The 27,504-nt window shown below is 31.8% G+C and overlaps 3 protein-coding genes across 3 annotated transcripts; 2 read left to right on the forward strand and 1 right to left on the reverse strand.

The window, feature by feature from the left end:
• The first annotated feature begins 5,536 nt into the window (after positions 1-5,536).
• On the forward strand, positions 5,537-6,106 carry LOC148191181 (berberine bridge enzyme-like 5). Its single transcript, XM_088101320.1, has one exon. It carries the CDS (start codon positions 5,537-5,539, stop codon positions 6,104-6,106), a length of 570 nt encoding a protein of 189 aa, XP_087957446.1.
• A 1,522-nt stretch (positions 6,107-7,628) lies between these two features.
• Positions 7,629-13,465, forward strand: LOC124847023 (uncharacterized). The gene is made up of 6 exons (XM_047324408.2): positions 7,629-9,079; positions 9,339-9,710; positions 11,893-12,116; positions 12,289-12,352; positions 12,799-12,995; positions 13,152-13,465. Exons 1-6 carry the CDS (start codon positions 7,754-7,756, stop codon positions 13,360-13,362), a joined length of 2,394 nt encoding a protein of 797 aa, XP_047180364.2. The 5' UTR covers positions 7,629-7,753; the 3' UTR covers positions 13,363-13,465.
• An 88-nt stretch (positions 13,466-13,553) lies between these two features.
• LOC124847021 (glyoxylate/hydroxypyruvate reductase HPR3-like) lies at positions 13,554-17,431 on the reverse strand. Its single transcript, XM_047324406.2, has 2 exons — positions 16,713-17,431; positions 13,554-14,161 (listed from the first exon to the last, which is right to left on the reverse strand). Exons 1-2 carry the CDS (start codon positions 17,244-17,246, stop codon positions 13,643-13,645), a joined length of 1,053 nt encoding a protein of 350 aa, XP_047180362.1. The 5' UTR covers positions 17,247-17,431; the 3' UTR covers positions 13,554-13,642.
• Positions 17,432-27,504: the final 10,073 nt, after the last annotated feature.

Here is a 27,504-nt window from a genome sequence, read left to right on the forward strand (position 1 = left end):
AGATTACATTTAATCCTTGTAGAAGTAAGCATATTAGGTTGATCTTAAAATGATGCCCCTCTACAACTACAAGACATCTAGCACACAACACAAATGTCTTAACCAAGCCTAAAGTTGGAGTAGATATTATTATATCATACTGCAACTCCTTCACCGACAAAGTTAACTCTTTCACATAAGCTTCTAACATAAAGAAGTGTCGATCCAAAATCATACAAAATATACAGACTCCTACCAACTATCATGCAACAACCAACTATGATGGTACTTAAACTAGCTACCTTTTCTCCTGACATAGCATATACTCTTCCTGCAACTTGAGGTCTATCAACCTTTTTCTTCTGTTGAGATTGATTCACTACTCTCCCTCTAGAAAGATAATCTCTGGCAAAGTGCTCTTCATTTCCATAAGAGTGACATCTTGGACCCGACATATGAGGACAAACATTTATGTAATGTGGTCCTCAACATTTGAAGCACTGAACCTATCTTGCCTGTGAAAAATACTCACAAGAAGTTCCCTTAGATCCTAAGACTAAGGCCTAGAGTATTGTTTCTTCCTTTCCTCATGTCTACATTTGGACCCAGATGGTCATTCCACTGTCAACTTTTAGCCTTCCACTTCAACTTTCAACTTCTCCATAACTCTTGTTTTGTCTATTAAGGTAGGAAACTCCTTAATAGAGAGTGACACCATCATCATCTTGATGTCACTCCTCAATCTATTTGTAAACTTCCTACATCACCATTTTTCATCCATTGGTAAGGTGTGGAAACGTTCCAAATGCTTGAACCTCTCAGCATACTATGACTCTAACATACTTCCTTGCACTAACTCCAGAAACTCTACTTCATTTTTATATCTCACATTGTTAAGGAAGTACTAAGCATAAAACTACTTCTTGAAAGCATCCCATGTCACAACTTCTCTCCTTTCATCCATCATAAACCTTTAACTAACCCATCAATGTTTTGCCTTTTCAACGAGCATATACATTGCATAGGCCAATTCATCTTCATTTGGACACCTCTTGGCATTAGATATCCATTCCATGTCCTTCATCCATTGATCAACTTTATCAGGATTAGTGTTTCAATTGAACCTAGCCAGTTGATGCTTCAAGAAGTCTTCCAAACTCCACACATGGGATTGAGGTTATGGAGCTTGAGAAGAGCCAATTGTTGCTTTATTATCCTTTAGGTTATGCAAGGCAACCAGGTGTTGTTGTTTTGTTACTTCTGAAGATAACCTAGCGACTTCCATCTACTACAAGGTTGCTTGATGTTGCAGCATCATGGAAACACTTGCTATTGTCATGGACTTTATAGCTCTAACCAGATTTGGCAGATTTGAGGTTGGAGGCGGAGGAGGAGATGACATAGGTGTCATAACTCTACTCGTAGAGAGAAAAACCATCAATCTATCACAAAGGAACTAAGATAACTAACCAAAACCTCATAGAGAACGCACAACATAAATTAAACACACCTACATCTACAAATCTCCTAAAGAACTAACTGCCCTAATACCAAAATGTAATATCCCAATTAATAGTGTAAGCCATTAAGTGAAATAGTACACAATTAATAACTCAAGACAGATTATTCAAAAACTAAAATATATTATTACAAGTATTTCAAGCACTTAAACAAATATAAGACTTGTCTTTAACATTAAGAAACTATAAACAAAAAGACAAACTTAAAAAAAGAAACTAAAAAACTAGATTAAAAGCCTTGCACTACCTAGCTGCACCATTGTCCCCTCCACAAGTAGCTCAATTCTTGCTTCCTAATTTGCTCACACTTATAAAGGTGATAATTGCAATAGAAGAAAAACAAACACGAAAAGACACAAGCAAAAGAAAGAGTAAATTAATGTATAAAAGAACTTTCATAAAACCATTAAACAAGACACATTCATAAGATAACTAATTATACAGTTCTAAAACATAAATCACACAAAAAGAGACTCTTTTAGACTCAATCATTCGTATACACACATTAAAGTTGGACTACAAGAAAGTTTTAGCACTCGTAATGAATACCCTCCACCTACAAGGTTAGTCATATATCAATCACTAAAACTTCAAAATGATCTTTTGACCTAGATCTTCTGTCACTCTCAATCTCTAACTCATCCTCCTCTATGAGTTTGAATTACTAGTAAAGTAACATGATAACTTCCCATCTAAGTCCATACTTTAATGCACTCCTTACAAACATATTTCACAAAGATTTTCTCTTAAAAATCATATCATACTCACAGTCTATATATCATCAGATTCCAAACATACATATTATCATTATTATATTTATATACTACCAATAATCCTCATACAACTCAAATTCACAAAAAAAAACATGTATCATGGAAATGACTGAACAACTATATTAGTCTTGTTCAACGAGTAGTGCCAAAAAATCCCACTTGCTTAGCACCTAGAAACCTCACCCAATAACACTAGGATTGGGACAATTCTCATAATAAATCGCCCAACGAGCTTAGTTCGCACCCAACGAGCATAGTATGGTTCCATCGAGAGCACCACTACAACTCTTAGCAATTTGTATGCTAAAATTCCCCCAACGAAATTTATATGCACTCTATGGCCATTAAGTTAGTGAGATCTTAGACTTTGGAGTCACTCGGCGAGAATATTATCACCTAGCGAAGCAACCCTTTAAACAAAGAACCACTTGAACCTAGAAAATTGATAGAAAACCAACTTACTCTTTGAGACATTGATCAATTGATCTTGAAGAGCTCATCGCCAGAAGTAATCCTTTGCTCTCGATTCTTTAAACAGATAACCTAAGGGTGAGATAACTTAGAGATAAATGAGATAACTATAGAAAATCTATTTCTAGATAAATATTGTGTTTTAAAGTAATGAAATTCATTTATGAAATTTCTATTTATATAAGTCTTTTATTATTAAAATAATTGAATCTCACTATTTTAAAGATACTATCAATTCTAAAACATTATTTTATAGGTTCTTACATATTTTTTTACATAAATATATATTAAAATTTATATATAATTATTTAAATTATTAATATGCAAGAAAAATATATATATTTACAGTAAATAAAAACTTAATAGATCTATTTAATACGTGTGTTCTTTTCTGAAGATGAATTTGAAGGAGAGTGGATGAAAAAAATTTGAATGGTTTTGAAAAAGAGGGGGTGAATGACTTTGAAGATAAAGTTTGTATTATTTTTTATTGGATTTGAAAGTGAAAGTGAATAAACTTAGAGTAAAGTTTATGAATAATTTAATATATGAAACATGATTTTAATAGATAAAAGTTGAAGATTATCAAATGTTATTGTATGTACGAAAGTATGATATTTAGAAACGAGATTTATGAATAAATTTTAAGAGAAAAAATTAATATTGTAATAATGAATAAAAAATAAAATATATTTAATATAAATTTATTCCCATGCTGTAATAATTTTCATGTTAATAAAAATATTTAAAAGCTATATATTTGATTATTTTTAATTAATAGTAACTATTGTTCTGATTAAGTTATTGCTCAAACAAAAGACCCTTCATTGAAATATACTAAGTGGAACAAAAGACCATTAATAAATTTTGGAAATCTTAGTTGAGTTATATTAAAAAATTGCCACATTACAATTTCTATTAACATTCATAAAAGTTTATATTTAAAATACTTTTAAAATACATAATTCATAATTATTTTTTAATTATTTAATAACATTTTATAATAAAAAGTTTCTATTTAATTAACGATTCCTGATGTTATTCTTTTTGCGAATTTAAAATTAGAAAATAGAATGTTTATGGAAATATTTTAGTGGATGGATGAACTTTGATTAAAAAGAGAAAATGAAAAACGCTTCGTGGTTTTTATCAACATATCAAAAGCATGGCAAACAATGGAAAAAACCCATTATCTCATGTGTTTAGCAGGTCAGATTTTGTTATTTCTTTACACCACTTGCAACAGTTGTCTTTTAGGATAAATTTTGGTTATTAAAAGAAGGGTTAAATATGTTTTTAGTCCCTCCGTTTTTGGTTTTCGTCCCTCTTTCAAAATAAGGTACAATTTGGTCTTTATTCTTTTCGAAACGTTCGTTTTAGTCCTTGAAACTTTGGTTTTAGTCCTCGTTTTGTTGACTAAATGAGGACCAAATTTTTAACGGTGTTAGTTTTTGAGGATTAAAACGAACGTTTCGAAAAGAATGAGGACCAAATTATACCTTATTTTGAAAGAGGGACGAAAACAAAAAACGACCAATAGTTTATGGACTAAAAACATATTTAACCCTTAAAAGAAAGTTAACTTTTATATTTATAGAGATTAAATTAGACCGGCAAAACGGATTAGATCTATCCTCCTCTTAACCCGTCAAATTTGAATTAGGCTGAGTTAGTTCATCATAAAAAATTCCTATAGGGCACAATCATTTTTTTCTTAAATCTTAAATTTGCTTTTATATATATATATATATATATATATATTAGAAGCATATCTAATTATATGATTTTTTTAATTAAATAAATTCAAAATAATGATTAGATTTAAATATTAAATTACTCTATTATAACTCATAATTAAAATTTAATTATAATTGTTAGAATTTTAAATTACAATATTGATACATATTTATATATTTAGAAAAATATAATATAAAGAATTTAATCTTTTAAACTTTTTTAATTTTAGAAAAAAAAATAAAAAATAAAATGAGCCAACAGGTCATGGAAGATTAACTCGTCTTTGATCCGCTAATTTGGTAGGCAAGAAAGATCAGGCCGAAACGAATTAATGAGTTAAAAATTTAAACTTGACCTATCATGTATTTAGATACTAGCCCGCAAGTCACAATTGATTTTACCATCCATAATTAGAAAATAAAATAATGAATGTAAATTGTATGTAAAATTTGTTGAGTGTCAAAATAATAGTACCATGTTTTTACAAAGAAACTAGGGAGTTGCTCCCTTCACCCCCACACATCTCTTCCTCCACCTCCCCAATTTTCTAAAATGCCAATTATATCCTTCTAAAATGACAATTATATCCTCAAAAGTTAAAATTTTTTATTTTTATTATTTTAATATTTTAATTTATTTAAAACTTCTGATTTACTTCTATGCACATCTTCCTCTCTTCCATTTCCGTTTACCTTTCTCTCTTCTGTAAAGCTTCTTCTCCATTTCTCCATTTCCGTTTATCATTTTCTCTTCCGTAAAGCTTCTTCTCCATTTCTCCATTTCTCCATTTCCGTTTATCATATATAACATTTAAAATTATAAATTTAAATATAAATTACTGTAAATAAAATAAACAAATAAAATAAAAACGAAACGAAAAAGCAACGCTGCCTCTGGACGGATGACATCCTTCAACGGATGTCAACATCCGTTTAAGGCAAAACGGATGTCGACATCCGTTTCGCCTTAAACGGATGTTGACATCCGTTGAAGGATGTCATATGTGGCTTATTGCAGGTGGCAGAAGAACACTTCAGTGGGAGAGGGTATGGGAACATGATGAGAAAATTTGGTCTTTCTGTGGATCATGTTTTGGATGCTGTGATTGTGGATGCTGAAGGGAGAGTCTTGGACAGGAAGAAAATGGGGGAGGATCTTTTCTGGGGGATTAGAGGAGGTGGGGGTGCTAGCTTTGGGGTCATTGTGTCGTGGAAAATCAAGCTGGTTCCCGTCCCTGAGGTTGTCACAGTTTTTAGAGTTAAAAAAACATTGGAACAAGGGGCTACTGATGTTGTTCATCGATGGCAGTATGTTGCCGGTAAAATACATGATGGATTGTTTATAAGAGTGGTTCTTAGTGCTGTCAAAAGGAAGGGTCAGAAGACAATCAGAGCCAAGTTCAATGCCTTATTTCTTGGAAATGCTCAAGATTTGGTTCGCGTGATGAGTGATAGCTTCCCTGAATTGGGTTTGGTTGGTGAAGACTGCATTGAAATGAGTTGGATCGATTCGGTGTTGTTTTGGGACAACTTTCCAGTGGGAACTTCGGTTGATGTTCTGCTTCAAAGGCATGATACACCTGAGAAATTCTTGAAGAAGAAATCAGATTATGTGCAGAGAACTTAAAAAACAATAATTTTAAAAATAAAATTTTACTGAGGGGCAAAATAGTAAAGGAAAGGTGGAAGAAGGGGCAAAAAAGTAAAGGGGAGGTGGAGGAAGAGATGTGTGGGGGTGGAGGGAGCAACTCCCAAGAAACTATTACTTTACATCTAACAAATTTTTACACACACGTTACATAAACTATTTTCCTTTTTAGGTTTTTTTTTTCAAATATAAAAATTATGTTTTTATCATCAACATTTTTATACTTATATTATCACCATTTTTATTTTTACTTTTTGGTACAATTTTGTTAACATAAAATATATTATTAATTTAGTGATATAATTTTTTTGATTTTATATTTTTTTAGTTTCTAAACTTTAACATAAAATTGAAATTCATTCATATAAGCAACTTTGATATTTTATTTCTCCAAATTGAAAAATAGGTTAAATCATTTCATTAGTCCATATTTTTGTAGCAAAATCTCATATCGGTCTCTGTATTTTTAATTTGTCTCTAACTTGAAAAAATTGATGTAATTAAACTCTTGTTAAATTAGCTAAAACGTCATTTGAAGATGATGAGGTGACCATCTATAATGGATATGTGACATTTGATTTTCAAATGCAACTCAACATACATGTCCATAGGTGTCAATTAATTCTCTCATTTTGTTGGAGTCTTAAAGCAGCCTTTGTTTCTTTGGACGTTCTTCATGTTGGGAGAAATAGAAACTAGAGTAGCCATTTAACAAATTAATGTTGCAAACCAAGTTATTTACTAAAGCATCAAATTCCCTTTTAACACATAATTACTTTCAAATGAGAAACTTAATCTTTGTAATAATTGCATTCTCCCTTTAGTGGTTCACCAACGTGCTTCTCATAAATTCTTTATTTTCTTATTTCCATGTCCATCGCTCAAGTCAACTATATTTCTCAATGAATTTAACAAAACTATTGTCACAAAAAAATTGTCTTTTCCTTTAAAGTCAAACCTATATTTATAAACCTCGTAATAATAATTATATCAGACCAATTAATTATTCATTAATAGCTATTATTATTTCTATTAATTGCACATCAATGATTGTTATCATTATTAATTATTTTTTAATTACTTCAACGACTATTCTTGCTGATCGATTTCTAAGTTGTTAGTCATTTGCCGCCTGGTCCATTGACCGAACAAGTAGTCATACATTACAGAAACCAAATCTTAAAAATAAGTAAATATAATCATTTTAATGTTATATTTTTTACATAAAAAAACATATTTTACAAATAACATTAAATCTAAAATCTTTAAAATGGTATAAATAATTTAAATATTAGCATAATACATGTTTAACAAATAAAAAAAATTAACCTAAGATAAAAAACTATTTTAAAATACAAATAAAAATAATAAACCTAAGACAAACAACTATTTTAATTTACTTTTAAAATTTGAATAACAAAATATATTAAATATTAAAGTATGCATAAAACGAAATCCAATTTCGCGGACTACACACACAAAGCCCTAAAATTTAAACTTGGTGATGAACAACTTTCTATATTAGCAATACAAACCTTGGAAGCAAGCGTAATAGCTCATGAATCAACTTATCGTTTTCTGAAACTCCGATTTGCTGTGGGGCCAAGGTGAGTTTTTAAGGAGCTCATGGTGTGTACCCGTAGCATGACCAACAATGGAAGAGCGCAGGAAGAGGAGGTTCCGGCGAGTAGTTCAGATGCGATGACTATGCTCCTAGAACTACAAAAGCAGCTAGATGAATTAGAAAAGAGACATGCGGAGGAGATAGCCGCGTTGAAAGAAGAAACTAAGATGAAGAGGAAGCTTGAAGAAATAGGTCAGGATTGTTCCAAAGGTCCAAGCTTGAAGACCCCAAGATCAAGTACCCCTACGTCATCCCTTCGGTCAGTGCAGGCACAGGGATCCCCACCCAAGGTAAGGGGTATAGCTAACACCGCCGTCACTGCCCTCAGTGAAAGGTGGTGGCATCCATTCACAGATGATATCATGGAGGTGCCTCCGCCCGATAATTGGCAATGGTTAACTATTGACCAGTACGACGGTACCACGGATCCTGATGAGCATGTTAAAGTGTACGTTACTCATGTTAGCGTATATAGTACGAAAGATGCAATTTTCTGTCGAGCCTTTCCCACTTCCCTAAAAGATGAAGCCTTTAGTTGGTTTTCAGAGCTCCCTCCCATGTCAATCAATTGTTTTGCCACATTGGTAGCTCGGTTTGGCTCCCGGTTTGCGAGCAGTCGCCCAGATAATGTTATCTCAACTATGGCTCTGCAATATATTCGGCAAGAGAAAGGAGAGGCACTTAGGACCTTCATGGAACGGTTTGGAAAGCTGGCGTTGAAAATCAGGAATCTTTGTCCTCAATTAGCATTGTATTGCATGATGGCAGCGTTAAGACCTGGGCCCTTTCTAGACAGCTTAGCCAGGGAGCCGACGACCGACCTCAACGAGCTGAGACAGAGGGCGGCGGAATATATTCGGTTGGAGGAGGCCCGGGAGCTTATAGGAAATATGAGGGCTGAGAACAGCCCAACTGACAAGAAAGCTCATGACCAATATAGACATCACAAATCTTTACCTCGGCTTAAGGAGATAAGACAACCTCGATTCAATCAATACACGCAGTTGAATGTAACAAGATTGCGCGCCTTGGAAGAGGCTCTTAATTCGGATCTTATACAAAAACCAAGGAAATTAGCCACATCGCCGAATGCTGACATGTCTAGGCATTGTCGGTATCACCGAAAGTATGGGCATGAAACGGAAGAGTGTGTGGCCTTGAAAGACAAAATAGAAGAGCTTGTACAAGCGGGACACCTCAGACAGTTTGTCCAAAGAGGGGAGCATGGTCGCGAAGGCCACAATCGAATAGTAGAGTCAAGAAGAACGATAGAGGATGACTCTGATGACAGGACTAACTCAAGGCAACGCCGCGCTACTCGAGAGAAGGTTTGTGCTTATATTTGTTGATAATATTGCTGGTAACTAACTTGGTATGTGTTGTAAATCATTACTGAGCTAAATTTTAAACTAAATTCCATTAAGTACTTTGAGTATCCATTAAGTACTTTGAGTATCCACTCGAGAGAAGGTTTGTGCTTATATTTGTTGAGTTTAACAGTTACCCACCGGTGATCAAATTATGAAGCTCATGTGTCTTTTATGGTAAAGTATGAATGTTATTTACGCTTGTATCATTTATTACCAGGATGCCATATCATCGGATTCAAGAGGTCAGATCATCCTAAGCAAGCGGGCAAGAATGTACAAGAGTCAGTTAGTTTGTGGAAGGGACACTGATGTTCTTAGTGTTCCTTTCCTTGCAATATATGAGTCTCTAATACCTCCTGAAGAAGAAAAGAAGAAGCAAAAGCAAGTAGTGGCATTATTGGAGAAATTAGTTAGAAAAGAATGGCCAGCAGCTAAGCTTCATCTCTATGGATCATGTGCTAATTCGTTTGGTGTTTCTAAAAGTGACATTGATGTTTGCCTTGCTATTGAGGAAGCAAGTCTGGACAAAGCTAAGATTATAAGGAAATTGGCGGATATTTTGCGATCAGATAATCTGAAGAATGTGCAGGTAAGAAAATTTTCGTCTTTTTTTTTGCATTTTCATTTTTATCTTGATGGTTTGTATTCACATATAAAGAAATGTGCAATAATTTTTAAGAAGCAAATGTACTTGTATAAGCTTGCTAAGAAATTTCCATAAAGGAGATTTAATAACTTTGGTTTTGAATGGAAAAAAATTTGAAATTTTCTATAGCTGGTTTGTCCTTGAATTTTGTCTTAGATAATAAAAAATAGTTACTGTTCACCGAATACTTCCCAACACTTAATATCTTTGCGAAGGTAATGAGAGAATATATGTGCATAATTATACTGGTTGTAGATTTTGGTTAATTGTTTTCCTACTTGTGGCGTATAACTTCCCAAGTCTGTAATCAGCTTCATTGCTGTTCAAAGTTAATGAAATTTTGTATTGTTGGTGAGATTGAAGTTGGCGAGGGAGGGTTTTACTTCTCCCCATATATAAGATGAGTTTTATTTTTGAAATTTATGACATACAAAAACTAGGATTTGGGAGACATGGCCAGATAAGATTGATAGTGTAAAAAGGTTGTCAGATGAAGTACGGTGTAAATCGACTGTGGTTGTTGCTACTGCTGCACATACTACACAACCTCAAAATCAAATTCATATGTCATCCTCTTCCTCTCCAAGATCTACATCACTCAAGTGATCTTCATCTTTTCCCCCTACTTCAATGTCTCCAACATCTTCCTTGTTTGCTACTATGAATTTTCCGTTTTTATTGGGCTTTGGCATTATTAACAACTCTTTTCAAATAGGAGACACTTTCCTCATAATAAGGAGGCTTTAAATCCTTACCATACTATCCAACAACCTTTAATAGTTGGATAAGAAGAGGACTCCTACAAGGTTAAATGACAATGCATTAACATAAGATGCATTTATTGTCATTTGTCGGAGAGGATTCTTTCCCTTTGCTACTACTTTTGTAACTTCTGCCTAATCAAGGTTGTTCTACTTTTCATTTTTTTCTTTACTTCATCTTGAACACTAAGACAAGGACTAACACCTTTGTTTGCTCCTTGAAGATGATGTTTCATCCTTCCTATGCCACCCCAACAAGCATTAGAACAAAATTTACATTTTACTTCTAGTCTATTTGTAGGAAGATTTTCACAATAAAGGAACCCCTCTAACTCTACTGTAGTCCTTACTTGAGCCTTGCAGACCTAAGAAGGTCACTTGATTGCTATTTCTTATTGAAAAGTTACAGTAAACACAGATCCTTCGAAATTCTGCTGTTACTCTCTTCTGAAGTGGATTATTAAAAGGAATCTGACTTTATTATATCATAGAATGTAGGAATTTTGATGTCATTTTAGGATATGGGTTTAAGCTTAACTTATCCCTATAAAACTGGTTTATAAGGTGTGATTTAAATGTCATTTATGTACTTATATATTCTATTTTTTGCTATAAAAAATGTCATTTATGTACTTATTTGTTCTGTGTTTTGCTATACCAGTGGTCAATGTGGAACTAAATTACTTATCCACGATGTTGCAACAAAGGCATGCTTCTAAGAGGCCATATATGACGCTGGGTGACTATATAAGGCGACTTTCCTACTTTATATTGTGTTTTTGCGTGGATGAAGAACATAATGTGGTGGTTTTTGCTGTCTTTGATTTGATACTTTCAAATTTATGGATCCCTTATAAAGGGGCCCTTATATGGATAAGCATAGAAGCTATTGTCTTCACTGGTAAATGCTAGTGTCTAGACTTTTAACATATTCTGTCTGTTAGTCTTTGCCTCCTGTGTCTGAGTCTCTTCACCCCCCTTTTTTTCTTCAACAGCATCTCTAATCTGTTTTTTCTGTTTGATTTTTTATTGGATATGTTTGGAGAAAATGCTATGGTTAAAAGAGTTGTATGATAATGCACTTGTTTTTACAAGTTTTGTATAAGGATTAGGACACCCTAAGTGTCCTGTATTATTTAATTAATTATTTTTTGCTGATAAAAAAAAATATAGGTAATAATAAAGAAGGAAAAGGATGTGGATTAATAGATTGGGAATATGACAGAAATGACTGGTAACTGACTGACTCAATTTTTCTTCAGAAGAATGCATTTGCTGCTGGTTTACGGCTCTTGGAAACATTCATTTTGAAGTAATTAAATTAAAAAAAAAATCTTCAGTTCTTAATTTGAGTTTGTTTGTAGGCATTGACACGTGCACGGGTTCCCATAGTAAAGCTCATGGATCCAGTGACAGGAATCTCTTGTGACATATGCATTAACAAACTTCTAGCTGTTGTGAATACAAAGCTTCTTCGGGATTATGCACTCATAGATCCAAGGTTACGGCAGCTAGCCTTCATTATCAAACATTGGGCTAAGTCAAGAAGAGTCAATGAAACTTACCATGGAACTCTGTCTAGCTATGCGTAAGTTAACCTCTGTTGCTATTCTTATTGAAAAAGTCTTTTGTTGTCTTCATTATAATCAGGCAAGTTGTCCTAATATTTCAAAATCAAAGTAGACAGGATCAAAGAAGTTCATTTAAATATGATGACCGGATAGTATCGCTTAAAAACAATAATTTAATTTTAATTTCAGGTATGTTTTGATGTGCATTCATTATTTACAAATGAGAAGACCTGCCATCCTTCCATGCTTGCAGGTGTGTACTTCAGACTTTATTCTTCTAGTCCTCTATGGCAGATTTATTTCTTTAGCCTTTTAAGAAGTTGAATGTCAGTGTTTCTGCTATTAATGTTTCAGAAATAACCCTTTATATTTTGATCTAAACATAATGATCTGTGTTTCCATTTTGTACAGAATGAAAAAATTAATTAAGAGTTCTAGGTATCTTTTCATTTTCATTTTCCATACAATTGGCTGGAAACCACTTCAAATTTTTATGCTGTGACAAAGCCTTGTTAATGGCAAATCACTTTTTACTCTGAGAAAACCACTTTAGCAATTGCGTGGCCAGTGTCAATGCAATAACTTTTTTGTAGTATGCAAATCAAAGACGTTCAGTTAACTTTGTCAAGTTTGTACCTCATTAAACATATCATATGAATAATTTTGTAATTTAATGATTGAATACTATTTTCTATACAGGAGATGGAGACAACGTATTCTGTGACTGTGGATGATATTAATTGTGCTTTCTTTGATAAAGTTGAAAAACTTAGAGATTTTGGTCGCCACAACAAGGAAACAATTGCTCAGCTTGTGCGTGGATTTTTCCACTATTGGGCATATTGTCATGATTATGCAAATTCTGTTATATCTGTACGCAAAGGAAGCATTATCAGGTATGATAACTCGTTATCTCTAAATGTTTGTCACACCCTTTTATGTTCCATTCCGTTGTTAACAAATTCATAGGAACTGGGTAATGCTTTGTTCATTTGAACTTGTTCATTTTTATTTTCATTTGACTGAATATATGATACTGTATTTTGGTGTAGCAAACGAGAGAAGGACTGGACTAGAGGGATTGACAATGATCGGCATTTGATATGTATAGAGGATCCTTTTGAAACATCTCATGATCTTGGAAGAGTGGTAGATAAATATAGCATCAAAGTTCTGAGGGAAGAGTTTGAACGTGCTGCTGAAATTATGCAGAATGATCCAAATCCGTGTATTAGACTTTTTAAGCTCTATGTTCCCAGTTGATCTACTGTTTTGTTTTGTTTTGGATGTAGATTTTATAGGTTAAAGAACTTTATGGCCTTCTTAATCTTTTACTTGAAAGGCAAGAATTCAGTGTTACGTTGAACCACCTTCCAACACATGCATGTTTTACTATGTCATTGGTTTCATTTCAAATTCAACTTAGTTCATTGAGAATTATATTATTCATCATATTAAGTACACGATAAAGCCAAATAGAAAAGGGTAGAAGCATTACATGATATTTGTGTTCTGAACAGAAAACAAGTAAAATTGAAAGAAGCTAAATGACAGGAGTAATGAGAGGGTTATTAGAGAAAAAAGCTTCCAAATTAAGTCCGAGAAGTTGGCAAATAGCAAGATAAGAGTCTAAAGTGGAAAAACCTGCATGTGGTGATAGAACTACATTATCCAAGGAAAAGAAGTGTTCATCAACAAGAGGCTCATTCTCAAAGACATCCAAACCAGCACCTCCAATTTCACCTTCCATCAAACAGTTGAAGAGTTGTTTTTCATCTATCAAAGCTCCTCTTCCCACATTGATAATAACTCCTCCTTTTCCCAGTGCCAGCATCACTTCTCTGTTGATGATGTGGCGTGTTTGGTCATTGAGGGAACAACAGAGAACAAGGACGTTGGTGTTAGTGGCAAGTTCAAGAACAGTAGAATAGAAAGGGTATGGCACAAAGGGTTTCTGCTTCCTAGAGTTGTACGAGACCATGCACTCCAAGGCCTCAAGCCTATGTGCCACCTCTAACCCTATTCTTCCCAACCCTACTATTCCAACTCTCTTTCCTGATACCTGAACCAAACATCATTGTTATCAATATTCATGAAAAATCACACAAATATTTTATATTTATTTAACATTATTTTTTTAAATACAAAAGTTTAATTTTCTTTTATGAAAATTTTATAAATATAATACGTTTCAAATAAATATAAATGTGTATCACTCTTACCTTACTTATACTTTAAACAAAGTAAACCAAATTAGTACCATTTAAATAATTAAAAAAAAACAATTGACATTGTACATGACATGTCTTTATTTCTCTTTTTTTTTTTCTTATGTTTTTCATTCAGATGTCTGAAAATAGATTTAAATGTTACACTAATATATTTTTGTGTATGTTTGGAAAGAAGTTTATAAATAAATTTAAGACTTAATTAAGTTTAATTTCTTTTTAAAAAATGTTCTATTGAGAAAAGTTTTATGTCGTCGATTAGAATATCTATCAACATGAAAAATTAAAAAAAAAATATTAACTAAGATTTAAGTTTTTCATTCATTTAAATATTTTTATTTATCTTTTTATTGCAATTTTGATTCTACTGAGTATTCAAAATATGTATGTTTTTCAATTGATTTCTTATTATCGAGTGGGTGACATGATCGTTTACGCTACAGACAATAAAAAAATTGAGTACTTTCACGCTACAGACAATAAAAAATAAAAAATAAAAAGCAAGGACACTGACACATGTCAGCAACTAGTACAGTATTAATGAAAAGAATTTAATTGAAATAACTTTTCAAAAAATTAAACTTAATTAAAACAAAAACAAATGAAAAAACCTACTTAAATATTTTCAATAAAAATTAAGATCAAATGACTAATTAAAAACCAATAACATATTAATATGAAATTTTCAAAATCATGTAATATCAACAAGACAAGAAATATTTTGTAGATGAATTAAATTAATTTTTCTTCGATTTGTTATTTCTTCTTATAAAAGAAAATAGAATTAACCATTCTTCATATCAACATTACCTTTAATATATGCAGCCTATCTTACTAAATTAGATTAGCTCCCACAAGTAAAATAAAAAGAGTTCTTAACTTAAAACTTTAAATAATTGAATTAGTTATGGTTTTAGTTTCTAATGTTTTTACATAAATTTGGTTTTGATTTTTTAAATTTAAAAGAAAAATTATTTTCAAGTGTTTTAAATTAAAAATAAACGGTTTGGATCCTTTTAATTTATTATTCAGAAAATTAAAAAAAAACGACTTAAAAAATAATTTATCCTTTAAATTTCGTATTTAGAAGTTAAAATATATATTTAGTTTAAATACTAAAATGAAAGTTACCCCAAACTTTAAGAACTAAATCCATAATTGAATGTTAAAATATTATATTGACATCTCTCCCATAGTTGGACAAAAGGAAAATGTTTGGACTGTCTTTGTTAACATGTATTAATTTTTTTGAATGATAAAATTCCTATTAGTGTAACTAAAGTGATTTATGTTTAATAAAATTTGATGAAGTTCGTATTATTAATTAAATATTCGTTGAAAATAACAACAAAAAATAATTAATTAAAATCATACCATATTTATTTTCTTAGGGTTTTCGTACAAAAAAATATTAAAAAAATTCAATATCACAATTTGGCCAATAAGATAAATAACAAGTCTTAATATTACAAATGATAAGATATATAAAATAACCATGAGATTATTTCTAATTTAAAATCGTAAAATTAAATGTTTGTGTTTGTCAATATATTTTTATATATCTCTTAATTTTCTTATTTTTACTTTATTTTCAATCTATTATGAAACTCCTAATATGTGTGTAGAATAATTTCATACATGTAGACTAAATTGAAAAACTAAAATGATATTGCTTTTAAAAAAAGTTTCGTACTTTCTATTCAGAATCTCAAAGTAAAGTTAATTTATCTCAAAGTAAACTTTTGCTCTTATTAACATTTATTTTAATTAACATTTTCAGAATTCCGAATATATATGTTTTTTTCTCCAAATTCGTTTAAGTATGAATTATATAACGTGTCCTTTGTAGTAGATTGAATTTTATAATTGATTATAATTTTTATGTTGAAATTCAAAATAAAATATAATTCCTTTTGGAATTTGAGTTTAGGAGTGAGAATAACAAATAATTCCTTTAATAAATCTATTTAAAAAATATACTTTAAGGCTTAAAACGTTATTTTATACATTTTTCTATAACTCTTAATAAAGATAGATTTTTTACGTAAATATAAATTAAAAAATATATTGAAACTTTTAGGTAAAATCACTTAACTTATTTAAATAAGTAATATGAAAAAAATGTATTTACTTAATACATCTATTCTAAATGTATAGAAAAGTTCTCTGAAAAAAACCTATTATCTTAAGTGTTTAGCATGTCAAATTATGTTAAGTTTTATAATTATATTATCAACAAGAAGTATTATTAAAAGCGTCCGTTTTTATTTTATTTTCTGGTACAATTTTGTTAATATAAAATTTATTATTAATTTAGTGATATAAAATTTAAAATATCTTGGTGACGAACTTTCTGCCAATTGAAGCCAATAGAAAACCACGAACCTTGGAAGCAAGCGTAATAGCTCGTGAATCAACGTGTCGTTTTCTCAAACTCCGATCCGCTGCAGAAATCTTCATCACCACGTCGATCAACAAAGCCACCGCCAAATCGGCGACGTCCTCGGAAAACAAATTTCCGGCACCGGCAACCTGAATTCCGCGGCGGCGGCACTCGTCCAGGTCGACGTGATCAGTGCCGGCACTGGCGGTGACAACGAGGCGGAGCGAAGGGAGGAGACTAAGCATGTCGGCGGTGAGGGGGTAGCCCCCGTCACAGAGGACGGCGGCCACGGTGGCGCAGTGGTAGGGGTGGGTGGCCGCAAACTGGTGAAGTGGAAGCGAAGATTGGTTTAAAAGATGGAACTTTTGGGAATAGGGTGGTTGGAGAACAGAGGAAAAACCTGGGGGACCATGAAGAAGGACTTTGGGGAGATTAAGGTTTTGCAACTGTTGGTCACTTGTCGTACAGTGGTTTTGGTCTTCCATTGATGGTGGTTGTGGTTGTGAAGTGTGGTGAGGGAGGTTTTGGTCTTCCATTAATGGTGATTGTGAAGTGTGGGTTGGAATGAGTGCATGATAAAGTTCTTGCTATTTTTACCTCTTTTATCTGATATTGGCACCCCTTCTGGTCACTTTCATTTAATAACTAGAACCTTCTAAAGATTTTCTTCCATGGTAATTGTGAAAATAAATTTAGCTAGACAACATGTTATTCATAGTACTTACATATCAGTTTTTCACACAATTCTAACACAACTTTTCAATTTTCTAGTTTGAATTTATGTATTTTTTTATTATTTGATTATTAAGTTTTAAATTTTTTCGTAAATTTATATATTTTAAATTGAGTTTCGTTTAATTATTTTAGTTTATTGAAATTTATATCTCCTATACCTTTTTAAATGTTTTTGTTAAATGGTTGTTGTGATTATTATTTTGTCACGGTACTTTAGGTGATTTGACTTCACCCAAGATAAACTTATTGGTAATATAAAATAATGACATAATTAATTAAAAGGAAGTGAATTTATATTAGACAACGAATTTTAGAATGACTTTTCTATCATCATTTACTATAAGTAAAAGATTCTCGCTATTATAATTTTTATTTAGATAAAGACAATGGTTCCTTATTATTATCTAACATGTTTATGATAAAAATAATAAAAATTATTAATTTTTATATTAATTATAATATTAATTTATATTAATCACAAAATTTTATATTTATGTAATATATTGAGTCAAATAAATAAGATGATAAAGATAACAATCACATTATCACGTTAATAGAAAAAAACAAATTATAAATATTTTAAATACACTAAAAAATGTTAATGAAAATTCAATTAAATATAACTAAATTTATAAAAAAAAAACTTAACTAAATTTTATAATTTTAATAAATGATCTTAATATCTTTAGTATTCATTTTAAAATTTGAACTTAATATTTTTCACAAAAAATAATCGCTATTACATTTAAAAAATAAATACATATTCAAAATATTAACTTAAATAGTTAATCTATATTATAATATAATTTATTAATCAATATTATCAAATACTTTTTTTCACCATTAAACAACTTTAATTATATTATTTATTTTAGATTACAAAGTTTTTTTTATATAAAAATTTATGTTTTTTAAAAGTGTTATACTTAAAAAAATTATAATTATAACACTAGAGAAAAATTATATTTATAATAATTTATTATAGTTGTTATAACTTATAATTTACTTGTTAATAATAAATGGAGCTAACGAAATTATAAATATGATGAGACTTTTTATATTAGTTATTTTTAAAACCGACATAAGTAAGTGTAAAAACATTTTTCTAATAAAATACAAAATTTTATATGTTGGTTATATCTAGAATTGACAGAGAAACAAATATTATATTATTTAAAATTTAAAAAAAAAAATATTATGTCAATTCTTTATTCATAGTTAAAAAATATATATGAAATTAATCTTTCTTGTGTTACCAATGAGGAGCATTGGTGTCTTCAAGGTACTATGAAGTTTTGACGATGTTAAAAGCTAAAGAATTGAAAACTCTTGGTGCATCTATGTTAAAAGCATTTTTACAGAAACAATTGTATAGGATTAATTGTAATAATGTAAAAACATTTAGAAGTTTTTGTATTTAGTGAATCTTTGTATAGATAATCGATTATCTTAGGTAATAATCGATTATCACAAGCTAATTTAGAAAAGAGTTGTTTGCGCAAATAATCAATTATTACACAGGATAATCGATTATCACTTTTTCGAAAACCCCATAATGGTAACAAATAATCGATTATGACTTATGATAATCGATTATCACTGCAGTTAGGAGATATCTTTTCAGTTTCTGACCCTACACGAACCTTGGCTTATAAATAGAGTTCTCCACAACTCTTAGAATGTAACTTTTCATTTGAGAGTATTAGAATTGTGTGCCTAAGGGCTCTCTGTGTGTGAAAAGGAAACTAAGCCATTTGAGAATATAGAAAAAGTCTAAGGAAGTTCTCAAGTGTTAGTGTGCTCAAATCAAGTCTTGTGAATAAAAGAAGCTTGTGCTTAGTGTGTCTAAGGTCGAAGTGGTTCTCTTCATGTTGATTGAACAAATTCTTTTGTTCGTTTGTCGAAGGAAGTTGTTCTTTGTCTTTAATCTTTATTTGATCTGATTGTAATATGTAAACAATATTTTAGTAAAAAAGGTTAATAACTGTGTATAGTGATTAACGACCGGACATATAATCTTTTGATTCAAATCAGGATAAAATATTTTGTGTGATTTTCTCTATCTCTGCACTTTTAGTTTACCAATTGTTTGATAAAAGTTCTAAAAGAAAATCAAGATTTTTAAAAGAACCAATTCACCCCTCCCCTCTTGGTTATTGACCGTTACACGCTATTTAAAACCTTTCCGCTGCGTGATACAAATTTTTAACAATTGGTATCAAAGCTTACTTTGATAGTTTTTCAAAATTTTCAAAAATGGACAGTCATAACCAAATGTATGTTGAGGGTGCTTCAATTGATAGACCTCCTTTGTTTACGGGAGGAAAATTATGCTTTTTTGAAAATAAGAATGCAAATTTTTTTGGAGTCTATTGACAGGGGTATTTGGGAAGTTGTTTTGAATGGTCCTATTATTCCTACTGTAAATTTGAATGATGTAAAGGAAGAAAAACCATATTTGCAATGGACTGCTGAAGGAAATAGACGAGCCCAATTTTATATAAAAGCTCGAATTATAATATCCTCCGCTTTGGTATTAGATGAATTTGACAGGATTTCAGTGTGCAAAACGACTCATGAGATGTGGGAAGTTCTTAAAGTAACTCATGAAGGAATCAACAATGTGAAGCGTGCTAGGAAAAACACCCTAATACAGGAGTATGAGATGTTCAGGATGCAATAGGGTGAAACCATCGTTGATGTGAAAAAACGCTTCACACATATCGTTAGCCATCTTTTTGGTTTAGGTAAGAAATTTGACACTGACGAATTAAATGTTAAAATTTTGAAATCTTTGAACATGATATGACAGCCAAAGGTTACTGCAATAACTGAGTCTCACGACTTGAAGTCCATGTCTATGGTTGTTCTTTTTGGAAAGTTGAGAGAGCACGAGCTCGAGTTGAATAAACTGAGTGCTAAGGAAGTTTAAGGAAAGAAGAAAACGTTGGCCTTCAAAACTGAAAATTCAAAAGGAAAAAGTTCAGAAAAGGATGAGGAATCTGAAGATGAAGACTTAGATGACGAAAATATGAGTCACATGATTAGAAAATTCTACAAGTTCATGAAATCTAAAGGTAAGGAAAAAATTAAAACTGATTGGAAGAAGAAACAACAATCTTCTTCAAATTACAGGTGTTATGGTTGCGGAGAAAAATGGCATGTTAATGCGGATTGTCCAAACATCAAAAAGGGTGAAGAAAAGAAGTTTTTCAAGAAGAAAAGAGCTTACATTGCTTGGGAGGATAATGCATCAAGCACCTCTAGTTCAAGTGATTCAGATGAAGAAGCAAACTTGTGTTTGACGGCTAATATCGATGACACTGCAAGCCAAGTAAGTTGTTCTAGTTTTAAAACTTTTGAAATTGACTTGCAAAAAGATTTTCTTGAATTGCTAAATGAATATGAAAAATGGGATGCTGCTCATAAAAATTTGAAAAATAAGTTTAAAGATTTGAAAATTAAATATGAGAAGACATTAGATGAAAAAGTTATTTTAAGGAATAAATTTTGCAACTTAAAAATAAAAGAAATTACAAATGTTGAACATCTTGTTGAATGCCTTTTATGTAAAAGTCACATGCTTGATATTGATATTCTTGAAAATCTGCTTGAAGTGGCAACAAGAAATAATAATGTTAAAATGTCTATACCTGTTAAAAAGGTTTATAAAAATAAAAGTGTTCTTAAAAATAAGAACCAAATTAAAAGAACTTGTAGGGTATGGGTTGAAAAAGGAACATCTTATTATAGGAACTCAAACGCTGTCACATGTTTTTATTGCATGAAAATGGTGCACACTTCTAACAAATGTAGAATTAAACATTTTGATGTTCCTAATGGAAAATATGCTTGGATTCCTGTTATAAAGTAACTTGCATATAACCTTAAAGGACCCAAATAAGATTTTGGGGACCAAAAGTCTATTGTTTTGTTTTGCAGGTTAATTTTTAAAAAGAAAAAGAAAGCTCTATGGTATCCCGATAACTTTTAAGAATTTTGAAATAATTTATGAATGTTTGATATGTCTTAGGATGGAAATTTGGCCCAAATTTAAATTTTTCAGAAATTAACGTGCAATAATCCATTACCATGGATGATAATCAATTATCACAGTCTCAAAATTTTAATTTTGACAATTTGACTCGCAAATAATCGATTATCAAAAGTGATAATCGATTATCTTAGGTTAAAACGTAAAAAAATAAAAAAAACTTGTTTTTAAATTTTAAGAATGTTTTTTATTTTAAGGGGAATATTAAATTGAGGGGGAGTAATTTTAATGATTTAAAAGGACTTAGATTCTTTTTAAATTACCTAATTTATGAGGAGCATATAGTTTAGATGATTTTTTGATTATGATAAAAAAAAGGGGAGAAATTTTTGATTGACATTTTTTTTGATAATATTGTGATAACTGACATCCATTTAAGGGGGAGTCCTTCCTCTTGGAAATCTTTTTGATTATGATAAAAAAGGAGGAGAAAACCTTCTAATTAGTGCGACTATTACTAACATGTTTATGTGTTTGTAAGTTTGAATCTATGCACGAAATTAGAAATGCTTTTAAACAAGAGATTTTTTTATCATCATCAGAAATGGGGAGATTGTTACCAATGAGGAGCATTGGTATCTTGAAGCTACTATGAAGTTTTGATGATGTTAAAGGCTAAAGAATTGAAGACTTTGGTGCATCTATGTTAAAAGCATTTTTGTAGAAACAATTGTAATGATGTAAAAACACTTAGAAATTTTTGTATTTAGTGAATCTTTGTGCAAATAATCGACTATTTCATGTAATAATCGATTAGCACGAGCTAATTTAGAAAAGAGTTGCTCGCGCAAATAATCGATTCTTACACAGGACAATCGATAATCACTTTTCCGAAAATCTCATAACAGTCACAAATAATCGATTATGACTTATGATAATCGATTATCACTGGCAGTTGAGATATGTCTTTTCAGTTTTTGACCTTGCACGAACCTTGGCTTATAAATAGAGTTATCAACAACTCTTAGAATGTAACTTTTCATTTGAGAGTATTAGAGTCGTGTGCCTAAGGGAAGCTCTCCGTGTGTGAAAAGAGAACTAAGCCATTTGAGAATACAAAAAAAGTATGAGGAACTTCTCAAGTATTAGTCTGGTCGAACCAAGTCTTGTGTGAGCAGGTTCTTCTGTTCGTTTGTCGAAGGAAGGTGTTCTCTGTCTTTAATCTTTATTTGATCTTATTGTAATCTGTAAACAATATTTTAGTGAAAAAGGATAATCACTATTTATAGTGATTAACGAATGGACGTAGAATCTTTTGATTCGAACCAGGATAAAAAATTTTGTGTGATTTTCTCTATCTCTGCAATTTTAGTTTTCCAACTGTTTGATAAAAGTTCTAAAAGAAAATGAAGATTTTTAAAAGAACCAATTCACCCTTCCCTCTTGGTTATTGACTATTACACACTCTTTAACACGTTTCCGCTGCGCGATACTAGTTTTGAACAAATATCTGTTGAGTAACACCAAATTATTAATGATTTGTGAAGATGACATAAAAGACGAAATACCAACCCAAAAGAGTCCGCTAAGCAATAAATATGGGAGGTTGCTCCATATAAATATCTTCTTACAAATCATCATTGAGGAATGTATTGTTGACCTCTAGTGGATAAAGAAGTAATTCTTGAAGAGTCACTATGATTATAATTAAACTAACAAAAACCGTCTTTGCCATAGGAGAAAAAACAAATGTGGATGGGTCAATCGCAATGGTGACAAGAAAAGGAGGTTAAATGAGATAGTATCAAAAGAAGTCATTGATAAACATAAGAGAAAAACCTTAAAAATCAAAGACTCTTCAATCATTGCACCTAAAATGAAAAAAGAGCGATCTCGAAGCTTTAAATAGTTGCCTAAGAGGAGACGAGACATGCAACCATGCATAACGAAAAAAGGGAATAAATCCACAACTTCAAAAGACGCTCAAAATGCGTGGGAGCTCAAATGAAGGCATAATGGTCACCTGGCCAAGATGATCCAAACCATGTGCTCGTTGGACGAAACTAGAACTCCAACGGTGAAAGTAGTAGATGTGGCATTGCCAATCGTTGGCAGTAGTGGGTGTATTGGCAAAGTCGACAAAAACGTTTTCTCAAAAGAACCAGACTCTAGATACCATGTTGAATATAATTAAAAACTATGTATGAGATTAATCTCCCTTGTGTTGAATATACACATAGGGTCCTCTATTTATAATAGAAGAAATATGGGCTAAGCCTAAAATAAAAATAAGAAATAATAAGAAACTAACTAAAGATCAAAGATAAAGATAAGATAAAGATAATATATCTAACATTTACCATAATTGACATAATATGTTTAATTTCCTTCTTTCCAACATTTTTTTAGCACACTTACACTTTCCTCCTCTCTACACTAGACTCCTAACTTTTCTCCTCATTGCACCCTCTCTGCATGTTGTCTACTCCTCACCTCCTTTTGTGTGGGACTAGACACTAATCGGTGGTCCGATAGCGAGTGAAATGATAACAAACACAAATCTCGATAGGATAGGCTCTAACAATGACTCTGATATCATGTTAAGAAGTGGATTTTAAATCTAACCAAACATCACAAAACCGACTTGTATGGTGAGGTTTGCATTCACTTATATACTATAAATTGGTTTTATCACTAGTTGATGTGCGACTTCCAACACACATGTTAAGAAGTGAATTTTAAGCCTAACTCAACCCCACAAAATCGACTTTTAAAGTGAGGTTTCACCTACATAATTGGCCTTATCTTTGGTCAATGTGGAACTTCCAATATACCCCTCTTATGTTGAGGTATATACATCTTGTTTGTGGGATTATACATTAATAAACTATTGCATAAAAGGCTTTTGACGTCTATTATTTTCGACATTCAACGTCCAACCTGGATTCGACGTCTTATTGGGAGACGTCAATTGGACTTCGAATCTCCTTTCCTGGACGTCAATTTTGACGTCGGACCCCTCTTAAACCGACATCCTTTTTGTTTTTTTTCTTAAAAAATAATAATTTGATTCTACATTATTACCACACCTGAAATACAGAAAATCATTATAGCATATCATAAAATTGTATATACTATGAGTTTCAAGCAATGGACATTGGGCATTCGCTGCCGCCAACAAGATTCATCAACTCACGAACAAAACTGCATTATAAGCCAAAATTAATCGGTGCAAACAAAATTTAATTGGTGCAAACGAAATTTAATCGGTGAAAACTAAAGTTAATCAGTGTAAAATAAATTAATTGGAAGAAAATTAATCAAACATACCTTATAGCAACAATGACGAACGCGAACGAAGAAAAAACCTAAACGGAAACGAGAAAGAAAGTGAGGCTCACATTATGAGCTTTTGGGGTTTAAAAAGGCATTTGACGTCGGCCCCCCTAGATCCAACGTCTAATTACTAAAAAAATTCATTTTGGCGCTACTTTTTGGATATTTTTGCAGCTTATTGACGTCTGGAAAGGGGATCTGACGTCTAATGTGTATTAGACGTCGGCCCCCTCTACGTTCGACGTCTAATGTCTGAAAAATTGACCTTTTAATTCTGATTTTGTAGCTTCTATGTTGTAAAAAATATTATATTGGCGCTTAAAATGAGATATTTTCGGACCTTTTTGACGTCTGATCTAGGGGGACCGACGTCTAAAGGAGGAATTGACGTCTGATTTGAGGGGGCCAATGTCTATGTCATAAAAAAAAATAATATTGGTGCTTAAACTGAGGTATTTTCGGACCTTTTTGACGTCTGATCTGGGCGGACCAACGTCTATACCTTATTTGACGTCTATCCCTGGAGGAACTGACTTCTATAATGACGTTTTATTTACAAAAATGCCACCGGTCATTTTCTACGTTGAATTTTCTTTCGTTAGACATTAAACGCGTGCATTAAACACTATTTATGCACTAGTGATAGGTATAAAAAGGTTTAAAGAATAACTCTGATGTATTATTTCAAAGAGTAGGGTAACATATATATACATACAAGGGTACTATAATTCCTCATCTACTAAAGGAATGACAACTGCACAAATTTGCACAAAATATAATAATGCCTAAATCACAATCAACACAATATTTAATTACCTAATATTTACTAATAGAATATTTGACATATTTTAACACTCTCACTCAAGTTGGTGCATGGATATCACACATTCCCAACTTGAATAGAGACTCATTAAACAATCTTCTTGACACTCCTTTGGTAAGAACATTAGTCAACTGCAATTCTAATCTTACAAAAGGAAAGGAAATTATTCCAGCTTCAAGCTTCTCTTTTATTATATGTTTATCAATCTCCACATGCTTTGTTCTATCATGTTGCATAGGATTGTAAGCAATTGCTATAACCGAGGTATTTTCACAGTACAAACTCATAGCTTCATTTGGTTTAAAGCCCAAATTTCATAGCACATTTTTAATCCACAAAAGTTCATATATACCTAGTGTCATGCCTCTGAATTCTCCTTCAGCACTAGATCTTGCTGCTACAGGTTGTTTTTTAATCCTCCAAGTTACATGATTTCCTCCTACAAAAGTAAAGTATCTAGAGGTAGATCATCTATTATCTTTTGAACCTGCCCAATCTGCATCAGTGTACCCTTTTACCTTTAAGTTTCCATGATTTGAGAACAAAATTCCTTTTCCAGGAGCGAACTTCAAATATCTCAAAATCCTCTTAACAACATTCATATGAAGCTTTCGTGGGTCATGCATAAATTGACTAACAACATTCACTGCATAAGTAATATCTAGATGTGTGTGAGACAAATAAATTAATTTTCCTACCAACCTTTGTTATCTGCCTTTGTCTATGCTTCCTGAATTTGGGCATTCAAAGAGTTTAGGATTTTGTTCAATTAGTGTATCAATTGGTTTACTCCCAAGTGTTAACTCATTGGCAAGTGTACTAAATCGTATCAAGTAATATAAAATGGTAAGACCAATTATCGATTCCCAAGAGACTCATGTTACTAAACAATCGTGTAATACCTTAACTAATTAAAACTAAAGAATGATTCCAATGATTAAAAGTAAAATGCAATAAAAGTAAACAAAAACTTGAATGTAAAATCTTGATTTTTGAAACTAAAAGCAAGAATGAATGAATGATATTGATGATATGAGATGATGATGTTGTTGGGGTTAGATTTCACCTACTTCACTTTATTAGAACTCATCTTCTTCATTGTAATGTTAATGTCACTTACGCAATTACTTAGAACCCGATCCCTTGGCGTAAAAAGCCTAGTCTTAATTATTAGACCTCAATCCCTTGAATCCCTAATAACCAATTTCGCATTAAAAAAAGAAGCTTAAGACAACCAAACGTCCTATCCCTATCCTTGGGCAATATTCCCTTTGGATAAAATCCTCCTGATCATGATTCATAAGATATTTCCCAATACTCAAACAAATCAAACATCAAGTCATGAATGGAAAAAACAAGAAAAGCATTAAGAATAGGAGAAAATCACTAACAAGAATAGGAGAAAATCACTAACATTCAATGAAAGAAGCATAAAATATTTAAAACATGTTCAAATACATGAAAGTTTAGAGGTTACATCATCCCCAACAACAAATGAATTTAGCTCTCCATTGTCATGGAGAACCTTGGCGTACAATGGAAGAATGACTATGAGATGGAAACCCTAGAAAGAGAAAAGGAAAGCTCCCGCATGCCCAATCTTCCTCCAAAGGGTCGAAAATAGTGTTTTTGTGCTTCAGTCGTCCAAGGATACCAACCCTAATGTGTAGAAGCCTTTAAATAGATCAAAATTGGATCATGGGCCAACGTCGCTGGCGCTTAGCGCCCTAAGTGGGGCAACCAGGCGAGATATGAGACATGTAGCTGGCGCTAAGTGCCCTGGATAGGGGCAAGCAAGTGAAAATGCGAGAAGAGTGACGCTCAACTCCCCAAATTGGGGCAAGCTGGTGCCCTTGCGAGACCTCCAACGTTGAGGGCCCTTAAAGAGAGCAACCAGGCGTGGTTG

This window comes from Vigna umbellata, chromosome 11 (assembly GCF_029865625.1).
Source record: "Vigna umbellata cultivar VRB3 chromosome 11, Vumbellata_1.0, whole genome shotgun sequence".
In the NCBI taxonomy this organism is placed as follows: Eukaryota; Viridiplantae; Streptophyta; class Magnoliopsida; order Fabales; family Fabaceae; genus Vigna; species Vigna umbellata.

Coding starts and splice junctions, on each gene's coding strand:
- LOC148191181 (XM_088101320.1), top strand. CDS start 5,537: ATGATGAGAAAATTTGGTCTTTCTGTGGATCATGTTTTGGATGCTGTG.
- LOC124847023 (XM_047324408.2), top strand. CDS start 7,754: ATGGTGTGTACCCGTAGCATGACCAACAATGGAAGAGCGCAGGAAGAG. Junction 9,080..9,338: donor GCCGCGCTACTCGAGAGAAG/GTTTGTGCTTAT, acceptor ATTTATTACCAG/GATGCCATATCATCGGATTC. Junction 12,353..12,798: donor CCATCCTTCCATGCTTGCAG/GTGTGTACTTCA, acceptor TTTTCTATACAG/GAGATGGAGACAACGTATTC.
- LOC124847021 (XM_047324406.2), bottom strand. CDS start 17,246: ATGGAAGACCAAAACCTCCCTCACCACACTTCACAACCACAACCACCA. Junction 14,162..16,712: donor CTATTACGCTTGCTTCCAAG/GTTCGTGGTTTT, acceptor TGTTTGGTTCAG/GTATCAGGAAAGAGAGTTGG.